This window comes from Elaeis guineensis, chromosome 1 (genome assembly GCF_000442705.2).
Source record: "Elaeis guineensis isolate ETL-2024a chromosome 1, EG11, whole genome shotgun sequence".
NCBI classification, from domain to species: Eukaryota; Viridiplantae; Streptophyta; class Magnoliopsida; order Arecales; family Arecaceae; genus Elaeis; species Elaeis guineensis.
This window is the reverse complement of record NC_025993.2, coordinates 106,804,931-106,816,387: the sequence shown is the minus strand read 5'-3', so window position 1 is coordinate 106,816,387 and position 11,457 is coordinate 106,804,931. Positions and strand designations below refer to the sequence as shown.

General features: G+C 38.8%; 2 protein-coding genes across 2 annotated transcripts; one reads left to right on the top strand and one right to left on the bottom strand.

Moving 5' to 3' along the window:
* On the top strand, positions 1 to 5,736 carry LOC105038450 (cytochrome b-c1 complex subunit 6-1, mitochondrial). Its single transcript, XM_019847727.3, has 5 exons — positions 1 to 128; positions 311 to 355; positions 1,079 to 1,163; positions 5,303 to 5,392; positions 5,545 to 5,736. Coding segments are annotated over exons 2-5 (210 nt in total). The 5' UTR covers positions 1 to 128; positions 311 to 353; the 3' UTR covers positions 5,578 to 5,736.
* A 667-nt stretch (positions 5,737 to 6,403) lies between these two features.
* On the bottom strand, positions 6,404 to 8,520 carry LOC105038334 (RING-H2 finger protein ATL78-like). The gene is made up of 2 exons (XM_073258738.1): positions 7,842 to 8,520; positions 6,404 to 7,521 (listed from the first exon to the last, which is right to left on the bottom strand). The coding sequence occupies exons 1-2, from the start codon at positions 8,479 to 8,481 to the stop codon at positions 7,448 to 7,450; spliced, it is 714 nt and encodes a 237-aa protein (XP_073114839.1). The 5' UTR covers positions 8,482 to 8,520; the 3' UTR covers positions 6,404 to 7,447.
* Between the last annotated feature and the right edge of the window lie 2,937 nt (positions 8,521 to 11,457).

The following is an 11,457-nucleotide window of genomic DNA, read 5'->3' as shown; positions in this document are numbered from 1 at the left end:
GCCACCAAATTGGACGTGCTGGACGAGAATAATAAGGCTGTCGCCTCTTCTAGGGTTCATCTGCGTCCCGCCCCCAGAAGTCCAGGAGCCCTCCAAAAGTCCACGCCCAAAGCCATCCAGTCAAAAAGGTAAGGATTCCAGATCGCATTCACGCGATCCACGATCTCAGTTCCTCAAATGTTTTCCTCGCGGTGATCCCAATTCCGGCGATCAAAGATCTGAATAGATCGAGCCCTTTTTCTGCGCAGTTGCAATGGAATTTGATGCTTAAACTGTAAAAGAATTGATTTTTTTTCTTGAATATTCTCAGGAGGAATCTCCAAATCCGTATCCAGCTCTCGATTTTGTTCTCCATGTGAGTGTTTAAATCTAGCTCACTGCCTTTTCTTTTCTTTCTTTTCTTTCTTTATAAATTTTTTGCCCGTGTATTTTCCACTGTTGATTGGTTTTTTATATAAATGTTTTATGGGCATATATTTTTCTTTCCATCTTCTTGAATCCATAGGCATGGGGAGAATAGATGATTGAAATGAATGCAGTAGTTATTGTAGGATGCAATTTCCCGATTCCGATCTATTGTGATCAGTGGTCTTGAGCACAGGACAATCTAATGTGCGCCTGGGACAAGAAAGTTGACAACGAGGATCTTCTATAGTTTCATAAATCTGGAAGGAATTATTTGTTGTCAAGAGAGTTTTTCCTAGATCGATTCTTGTACATTCATGTTTTGTGAACTCATATATGCCTCCAGCAACCCTTAACGTTTGCTTTAACTGGCTCTGGCTTTTGACCGACCTAGTTATAATTAGATGCCTACAAACATCTCAGCTCTGGTAAATTGTTACTCCTTTGTTGCAAGCCAAACTAGGAATTTTCAAGAAAAGAATCAAAAGCTTGTTTTGAAGGCATCCTCTTGTAGCAGTTAACTCTGTAAATAAATTTATAAAGAGAACTTCACATCGCGGTGATACGAACTGTATTTTATGGTATGGTCATTCGGCAAAAATGCATGGAGTTCTACTTTTTTTTTTTTTCGTGCTTCAAATTCATATGTGGGACTTGTCTATTGTATGTTCAGGGCCGATGAGGAACTTGTTGACCCAAAGAAGTATCTTGAGGAACGTTGCCAGCCTAGATGTGTAAAAGCTTTATATGAATATCGGGTAATGAATGGCATTTTTTTAAACAGCTCTGCACAAAACATATGTAAATTCACAGTCTCTACAGACATATGTACATACATACAGACTGAACGTGTATACATATCTGCATGCGTGCATTTTATGTATGACCATTAAAGGAGTAAACTTTGGATAAATGAATTGAGATGATTGTCATAAAGTAGTAGACCTATTAAACAGTGAATTTTAGATTTTCAACATAAAAAATGTTATCAGAAAATGCATATTAGTATACTAATAAAGAAAGACTGGTACCAAAAGCAAGTGGTTAAGTTGTTTTGCACATAAGGTCCCTTTAGTTGTGCTGTTAAATCTCCCATATCATGAAGCTTTCTTTCTTTTTCTTGGGCTGCGATGATACAGTAATTTGCATGGCCAGCAATCTTATAATGCTCATGCAAACTGGCAAGCTTTGTTTTACTCTCTCAGATCTTTTGAACTGCTTCCACATCTCTAATTTCTAATTAATGTTAATGGCTATCTTAGTGGGGAACTACAAAGTTGACTCACACAATAGCTCTCAGCAGCATCAGGTGTGCTAACTTGACATCTAGTTCAATGTAGCTCATGTAATTACTAAATCAACTGATAATTTGGCACCTTAAATTCCAGGTTGATCAATGAAACAGAAAATAGAAAATAATGCATTAGTGATTACCTGTGGCTTTTCTTTTTCTTTGAGTCTAGGCAGTGGCGGATTTGGAAGTGGGCACTGGTGGGGGCTCGACCATGGTCGAGAGGGGGGCGGATGAATGACAAAGAGGCATGGGAGTGGATATGGCGTTGAATATGGAACTTGGCACCTACAAGGCTCATCTATGATGAGAGGGGGGCTGATGAGTGGCAAGAAGGCATTGGGAGGGGGCAGTGGTGGCATTGATTGAGGAGCGATAGGGAAGAGGGTAGCCATGGGTGTCCCTTGTCTTTACATCTGAGAAAAGAGAAATGAAGAGATGGTAGAGAGGGGGAGATGGAGGTTGAGAGGAAGGGTGGGGTAGGGGGATGGGTCGGAGGAGGAAGGGGATGGCTCGAGTGGGGGAGGTGGTACTGGATATGGAGTGTGCATGGGGATGGGGAGTTGGGATTTTGGGGGATTAGGTCGCAGGCTTTGGGTTGGGTTGGGCTCCAGTCTTTTGGCTGGGCCTGGGCTTGGCCTGATTTGTGGTTGGTCTCTAAAACCTGTCTCAACACTCTCAAGCTAGGCCAAATCTCAACTAGAAGCCAGCCCTGCCCAATGGGCCTCATGTCAGCATAGTCTTAGTTCCAACCCTAGTTAGGCTGTTCAAGGAACTTGCCTAAAATATGAATTGTTTGAAAATATTTCCACATTATCAGATGCCATGTTGTTGACAATTTTTGAGTTGACAGTCCAAAGTAGTCAAATTTTTTGGTCACATAAGCATATTCTATTATCATAATTATCTGGTGATAAAAGTTCAAATAAATATTATGTGCAGTCTGAAAAAATGATAATTACTATCTCATCCATCCATTTTGTCTGTCCAGCATCATGACAGATGAGCTATTGGTAACTACATGAGCTGTTGGTGATAACATATCTTGATATTTCGTCAGTCTATGTTTGTCTTTTCATTGAAAAATCACGGGCTTCTATCCATTTGATATGTTGGAAATATTTTTTTTAAGGTACTAAAAGATGCTTATCATGTGCAAAATATTATTCAGTTAGGATATGATTATCTTTTCCCTTGAAGGAGACAGTAACACATTGATGTTCTTGAATCAAAACATATTAAGGATAATCGGTAATTCATTTTTGAAGTAAAGCTGAAATGTGATCCATTTTGAAGAGAAAGCCTGCTTTTGCATCTAATTCCTAGCCACAATTAACAATGCCAACACCAAATATGTTACTTCAATGGAAAGTGACAGGTCGGTCAGCTTCCTGTGCAAATTGTTATGTGCTCACCTCGAACCCAACCCGAATCATCAGCTTGTCGACACTGCCAAATTCTTTCTGGACTGCAGGTTGAACCTTGTAGCCATATCCAATCCTTGTCAGTTGATGAATAGCTTACATGGTACTTGACCAACCTTCTTTGGCCACCCAAGTGACCCACGAATGAAATCCTACGAGCAACAAAAATAGGAAAAAAGGAAAGAAAAGTAAACCATGTTCGTAATTATTAATAGAAATTCAATTTTGCATAGAATTTACATGAAGATTACCCTATCTTTGGTCTGGGTATAGGTATTGCTACTAAATGGTTACATCAGGGTTATACGGTGATTTTGATCTTGCCAACTTGAGGGGTGAACAAAAGAAGGAAAAAACACAGAAAAATGAGAAACAAAAGAGGGGAGGGGGACAAACGCAAGGGGAGAAGAAAGGGAGATGGAAAGAGCAGGCTTTTAGAAAAACGATGTATCCTGCTGCAGCATGTTGCATTTCCATTATGATTTATCTGGCACACACTTGACCATTGTCTTTTTGCTGATAATTTTGGTTTGGAAGTTCCTTTTGATGTGTAAAATGAGATGGCAAGTTCTGTTTCTGGTTCATGGTGCTTGGAGTGCCACACTTATGGGTCTGTTACTATTATATCATTGGAACGTGTTTTATTATTACATCACAGCTTAAAAGCATTGACTGGACAAGAATCAGGCTTCTTGAGCTAAATCTTGCCTGCTTAGTGCTTAATATTTGTGTCGTGATGCCTGACATAATCTGACATGTTGCACGACCTGAATCCTGTTCAAATTCGGTTTAGTCATGCCAAAAATTGTGACTGCTGTCAGTTTTTTTCCCTCATCTTTAGGACATAATTCTCAATGTAAGACAGGATTAAGCCCTCCTATTTGCAATCACTTGGCTATTTAGGAAATATTGTTCTTTATCTCCCGACCAGTGGATATAAGGGTCAGAGACATGATCACATGCTGTTCTAGTTGTTGATGTGCATCAGAGGTGGTTTACATATTTGTTGTCACCTGGTCAAATGGTTTCTTAGATTTCTTTTATTTTCTGGTTTTACTCTTAAGCAACGATCCAGGTCTATTGTTGTTGTCATTAGCTTCTATTTGATTTGTCATTAGGGAAGGTAGGTCATGCTGGTTGTAGAGTTTGCAGCCATAATTTTCCTTTTGAGCATCTCGCTGCCTGTGCCCGCTTGTTTTTCTCCTTATCATTGTTAATCCAATCTATATCCACCAATCTCAACCATGATGCTTATAAAGTTTTAATCGTGCTGTTGCATGTGCTATCAATGTCCTTAATCACAAAAGCTTTCAGCTTCCTCCAGCATTAGCTTATCCTTGATTTCCACTAGATGGGAGCTTCACCATTCCCTAGTTTTGAGATGCTTCGTGGCCAGTAATTTCTTCTTTGGTATATTCTAGCTTAATTCTTTTATATTCTTGGAGTGCATCTATTCTGAATATATACTGAAACAGCAGAAAGCTTGATGATAATTATTAATCTAAAGAAACATATTGTTAACTGGACTGTGATATTATAGTAAATTAATGTAAACAGATTTATCCCCTTTGAAAGTTAGTCGTTTATTTAACTGAAAACTGGATGCATTTTCTAGTGCAATTCTAAGAATTTAAATGATTGAATATTATGGTTGGCAGATTACATGGTTGATGAAAGATTCTTGATATTGTTATCTCTTCTGTACCTGCATGCTTTTTGTGCTAATAATATACTTGTAATCATTTCCTTTCTTATAATCTCTCCTTGCATCAGGTTGTTAAAAAAAAAAAAAAAAGACCAGTCCAATTTTTATTTTCACGAAGACTTGTAACTGAAGACCCATTGATTGACTGACCCCCATACTTGAACGAAACCTGGTCAGGCATTTTCATTGCTCCTGCCTCCTCTCCAAAGCCTCTTAGGCACATGCACATGTTATAGTTTAAATTGATTTCAAAAATTCTTGCTTATTCTGATTTTTGAGGGTCAGCATCATCTTTTTTTTTTTCTTTTTCAGGATGAGGGTTAACATTCTCCTGCTCTGTTCTATTTCTAGGACTTTATTGATCTTGTAATTTGAAAGCAATTTTCTTCAGAGATATGCAGTTTTTGAATATTTTTCCCTTCACTCATTTCCAATTTTGTCTAAAAATACAGTTTTAATTACTTTCATGATATACAGGAGTGTGTCAAGAGGATCCAAGATGATGAAACCGGGCACAAGCACTGCACTGGTCAATACTTTGACTATTGGAAATGCGTTGATCAATGCGTGAGTAAATTTCCCCTTAGTTTTCTTTTCTTCACCTGTTATAATAATTAGTTAATCGTCTAACATTGAAAAAAGGAATGCCTAACACAATAAAATGCGTTATAAGTTAGAGTGAGACTACTTCATGTTGAATATTTCCACTTGAAATGCAGGTTGCAGAGAAGCTTTTTGATAAACTAAAATGATAGAGGGAAGCTACTTTCGGTGGATGATGTACTTTGTGCTCCTTATTTGTTTATCAACCTCCAATAAATTCATCTCTTGGCCATCACATGCCTAAACTATGCATGCTTGTTTGGTTTATTCTTCCTCCAAATTTTGCTCAAGTGGCTATTTGTCGGTAATTTTATGATGTCCCTATGTTAAGCTGCTTAGATGTCAATTTTACTGTCATTGGTGGTCACTGGGGTTGTTGTGGAGATGTGCATTGGCGTATTATGCGTACATCTAAAATGCATTATCTACGACAAAAAACTCCTTAGAATTGTGTTCATTTGGAAGTCTTCTGTCTTCAGTCTTCACACAAGCTTCTCTATTTGAAACTTCATTAATCCCCATCTCGTGGAGGCGGGATTCGTGAAACAGGCGTGAACCGGACTTAGATTTTTGTATGAGATATGATGTTATTCAGAATGGGTGTGGATTGTGTGAATATCAGCACCTTCGTTCTTCATCCATTTTCGTTTCCACTCCCTCTCTAGCAATCTTGGAAGGTGGTATCACCTATATGGAAATGAATTGCAATTGAAAGATTAATTGCAAAGCCAACAATTGGTTATGCATTATAGTCTGCGTTCTGGTTGAATCCTTCGCGTGAAAGAATGATTGTGCTTTGCATAGATCTCAAAGCACTCTGAACCCTCCGATGCATCTGTTTGCATAGATCTCGAAGCCACTATGGCACCATCCAATGGAAAATTTGTGAGAGGTGAAGCCTTCTTTAGTGTGGAAGATACAAACCTGTCACTTATAGTCCTGCGGGAACTGAAAAAATAAGTAGCAAAGTTCACATTTGATGCTAGCATGCCAGGTGCAGACCTGCACAAGTAATTGCTCATGCCACTTGAGTATTCTTATCCACAAAATTGCTTGGAACGGCACTACTTGAGGGAGGACTCCCATAATGCTCGAACCTTGTCTCGCCTATGTGGTACATAACGGTGATGAAACATTATCCTGTCAGTATGAGCATCATCGACGGAGGGGATGTGTGATTTCTGAGATCATTTGGGCTACTTTTCCATAAATAAATAAATAAATAAATAAATAAATATATAGATTATAGAGTTCTAAAATAGATACAACGGGAAGTATCCGTCCTCTCCACTTGCTGCACTTCCATAGTTAACTTTTTTTTAACTTTACATATTGCAAAGCATGCTTTTTGCTTTAAATTAAAAGAGATAAAAAGAGAAGAAAAGAAAAAGTTAAAACAGCAATAATTTATGAGAACTGAGCCAGCGTGGAACGCGGTGCTGTGTCATTCTTCAACCAAGTCTCTCAAGATTGGTCGATGGCCTCTCTTGTTGTCCCCGATTACTCTAGCGCGTGGCATCCACCATGGAAAAGGCGGCAGCGAAGGAGACCGCCCGGTAGGAAGCAAAGATCGAGACAATCTACTGGAGATACGCTTTGGCGGAGGGGATTCAGACGAAATCCTTTTCAAGTTGCCATCTTGAGACTGGATGCTCCTAGGAACTTGATGGGCTGCACTTCAGATTTCCATTCATCTTTAACTTCATTGGCTCAAAAGAGCCAGTTAATTTTTCTTTCTTGCCACTCTTATGTGACACCTAGTACTACATTATGTTATGGGACTTTGTAAGGGCCAAGATCTTTTGCCCTTATGATGCTGAGCTTGCTGTGGCATTGGATCCATTGAAAGGCATCATGCAGAATTGTCATGGACAAGTAGTGCCGATGGAGCATCATTCTAGAATTTCTCAACATTCATAGGCTTTGTGATGCGACATTTCTATAGGAAAAAGGGCAATGTTGATTGCTACCTTCAGTTGAATCTGCAACACTGGGCCATGACACAATTGATCTGCACTGTTACATGTTATATCTCTGATGCACATCCAGTGCAGTCAAGTATAGGAACATGATGCTGAACGATCGGAGTGCACCTACATTTACTTTCAAGTATATTTAAAACGAAATAAGATGAAAAAAGAGCATAGTATAGAAAAGAAGATCCCAAGCTGCAAATCATTTAAAAAGTAAGCACAGCACTCCTCTCTTTATATATATATTCTTTTACTGAACATAACACTCAAAACTTTTCAGCAGCCCGGTATATACGGTTTACATATACTTTGAACCCTGAAGCAAGTTTAAGTATTTAACAGCCCTGATTTTCTCAAAACAAAAGAAAAAAAAAAAAGAGAAAAAAACAAAAAAAAAATAGCTAACAATCCTCTCTATGATTCATAATTAGTAATCAGACCTTCTGGCTCCAATGGCACTAGGACTGCCTGAACCGGTGCTTGACCCGGCTGGTTCACCTCGGTGCAACCGGAGGTCTTCGGGCTCGAACAAAACAAACATTGCCGGCAGGTCGGGCACGACGACCGCGCCATGAGCCACCGGTCGATGCACCTAACATGGAACCCATGGTTGCACCTGGGCAGGAACCGGACCCTTTCCCCGGGCACGAAATCCGAGAGACAGATGGCGCACTCTGTGTTGGCCCCATCGAGCTTGACCCCGGCCGAGTATACCTGTGTGGGCAGGGCTCGGAGGGCCTTCCTCCTGAGCCCGGTCTGGGCGAACCGAACCACCGGGTTGGTATCGGGCTCGACGACCACGATGCGGTTCGAGCACCGGAGTGCGCACCGGACGATGGAATTGAGTCCTAGTGCACATATTAAAGCGCATAGGAGAACGGCAAGTATCATGACGACGTTGGCATCGAAGCTACTCGCCGGTCTGCCGGAATCCGGCTCAGAACCGGCCGGGCTGGTCCATGATGGGCTTAGTTGAGTGGGTTGTTTATAGAGGGGAGTGTGGAATAGAAGTCTTCTAGAGTAGAAGTCTCTAATCAGAGAATGGATGATGGCCGGAGAAGTGGGAGAAGTAGAAGACATGGTTGTAGGACTTCAGTTAAGTGTGGTAGTTTGGAGAAGTGTTTCGGTGGGCTTGTTCAAAAGCAGTATATATATATATATATATAGAGGGGATTGATAAAGGTGGCTTAGCTTTTGGTTTAGTTTTTGGTGGATGGGTAACTTATACCCTCAGGGACACCTATGCCATCTTTTACAAAGCTGGAAACATCAAAATTATATTTTTTTAAATTTATTTAAATAAAAAACGTTCTACATGTGCATCGCAGTGTGGCTTCTAGGGCAAGAGAGTAGCAGTACCTATAAAGTTAACCAGTGCTTTTGAAAGTGCTTTTGAAAGGTATCAGCCAGCTTGCTTCAATACTTCTTAGTATACTTGTCCAAAGTTTAAGCACCAAAATCTGCCATTGTGGAGATAGAGAGGTTTTATTGATAATTTTAATTATTTTTCTATTTTCATCAATGTTTAGAGCCTTTAGGAGTGATAAAAGATTATCCTCTGTCGTGTGTTTCTTTAATACAACACCCCCAACCTAACCAAAAAAAAAAAAAAATCATTGGTCCTGTCTGTCAGCCAAAAGCAATTTAGATCTCAGTGAAAAGGTTAGATAATACAGCTAGAACTTTGCTGTTTTCCATCTTTCTCAGCTTTTGTGCGGTGTTGACAGTTATTTAAAAAATTACAGTCACATTGAAGTTTTATAGAATTCCTAAACTCTTTTACTCTGAATAAAATTGGTGAGTAGTTGGGTTCTCCCACTACTCTCCACACCTCTCAAAAAAAAAAAAAAAAACATTGAAGTTTTATAGTAGCGGTGTGATATTGTTTCCTTTTGCTCTTGTGAAATTTTTATGTGATGGGAGCTTTGCTCGTTGAGATAGTTTTCATAATTTCTTCTTTCTTTTAACATAGCCGCTGAGAAAATGGAAGATGATACTTGGCTAACCATACAAGAACACAAGTAGTAGGTGTTCATCCTACAATTCTGGTCAGTGTGCATGTCCAAGTATTCATATATACCCAAGATCATATTGATTCTATCAGATCCTGTCTCCGCAATCTAGATAGGATATTTTTGTGCAGAGATTTAAGTGTTCATACATTCATACCTACATCTATTTGTCATCCATGATTCCAGCAAACTTGATCTAATTTTGAATTCTTTGAATCCGATTGGTGAGTTTGTAAAAGAATAAAGAGGGTTGGGTACAGCTTATCTTAGAATACTAACTTTCCAAATATTCAAGGGGATCAACCTCGGATAAGCACATATTCTTAAAAGCACTGCAAGTGCTGTCATAGTGTATAGCCTCCCATCCCCATCCCCAAGGGCTTTCTTTTGTCCGTGGGCCCTCCACCACTTTTAACGCAAGAGATGGTGCCACGTGTCACGTATGAATCTCAGTAATGCACACGTGCCATCATATGGTTGGTTGCTGGGGCCCATCCAACAAGATTCCTACATGGATTCGAGTTGGAAAGGGGGAAAACTTTGGCAAACTGGTGTACAGCTTCCAACGGGCACAAGAGATTTTTGGCCCAAGTAATAAAACTAAAAAGGAGTAATTCTTTGTGCACCACCAGCGGTGCAGAGAATTTGATATGGAGTGCATCGCTTTATTTTATTGGACACTGCTTTTCAATATACATTTAATATCCGCAGTTCTACTTTTTCGTTTAAAATTTTGAATGACGAAAATATTTTTCTGTTTTGATAAAATTATGACATCCAAAATAAAAATTATGATACTATGGATCAAAATTATGACATTCTGTCATAATTTTTATTTTGAATAATATAATTTTGACCCACAATATTATAATTTTCATCTTGAATATTATAATTTTGTTAAAATAGAGGGACACTTTCATCATTCAAAATTTCAAAAAAAAATGATAATTTTACTGGATGAAAATGCCCTTCTGTTTGATAAAATTATAACATCCAAGACAAAAATTATGACATTATGGGTCAAAATTATGATATTCTGTGACAGATATTTTTATCATTCAAAATTTCAAACGAAAAAATAGAATTATAAGTATTAAATGAATATTAAATGTGCGTTGAAAAGCGGTGACCATTTGATTCAATAAAATAAAGCGGTGCGCTCCACATCAAATTTTCTACGTTACGGACGGTGCACAAAAAATTTCTCAACTAAAAAGAGGGTTCGAACGTTATTAATAGAAAACAAAACAGAGGTGGTTCTGCTAAGGAGAAGGGGAACACCCAAAATAAATGAAAGCTGCTAAAAATTAGAAAAACCTTACAATAATGCTAAGAACAAAATCCTAGATAAGAGTCCTTAAAGTTGATCTCAAGTAACCGGGACAAGATTTGATAATTATATGTTTATGATTCCATGAATCCATAATTTTCACTTGTCACAGAGAAATGCCTATTGGATGTCAAACCTTCTATGCTTTCCTTGGTGCTTCTCGATCTCTGTCTCTATTGGCTGAATTATATTAACAAGTAATGAAGTGGCACAACAGTTGCATTTGGTGTCATATATCTGAAAGTTTTGATATACTTATTCTTTCCAGTACTTGAATGGAGCTTCACGTGCTAGCCATATCATATGGGTGCTCCACCGAGCAATCTATTGATAGGTTAATCCTACTATTTTTTTCACATGAGAATAATGATGGCAAAGCCACCATATATGCAAGAAACTTTACGTCTGGCAAATAGAGAACATCTTTAGAAAGTTGTTTGAGTACAGTCCGTATGAGGGGTATTGCAGTTACTGTTGACTGAGTTTTTTCTTGCGAACATCACCTCCTCTTATGGTGCTCTACATATCTCATGTTTTCCACTGACCCAGCTGTAGACGTCTGTGTGCGAGCCACATATATCTTATCCTCACTAATCTATATTATATAGTAATTAGTAACCCCACTAACCTTAGATCATGCCTAGAGATTATGGTGTGGGCTCCAAAATCTGCTATGTGTGGCTCCAAATTGCAGCAACGGCCACCAAGATCTTG

Excerpts from the sequence above, each read along its gene's own strand:
- LOC105038450 (XM_019847727.3), top strand. Across the intron at positions 1,164-5,302 it reads AAGCTTTATATGAATATCGG|GAGTGTGTCAAGAGGATCCA; the intron begins GTAATGAATGGC and ends CATGATATACAG. Across the intron at positions 5,393-5,544 it reads GGAAATGCGTTGATCAATGC|GTTGCAGAGAAGCTTTTTGA; the intron begins GTGAGTAAATTT and ends CTTGAAATGCAG.
- LOC105038334 (XM_073258738.1), bottom strand. The coding sequence starts at position 8,481 with ATGTCTTCTACTTCTCCCACTTCTCCGGCCATCATCCATTCTCTGATT. Across the intron at positions 7,522-7,841 it reads AGTGCCATTGGAGCCAGAAG|GTGCACTCCGATCGTTCAGC; the intron begins GTCTGATTACTA and ends AAGTAAATGTAG.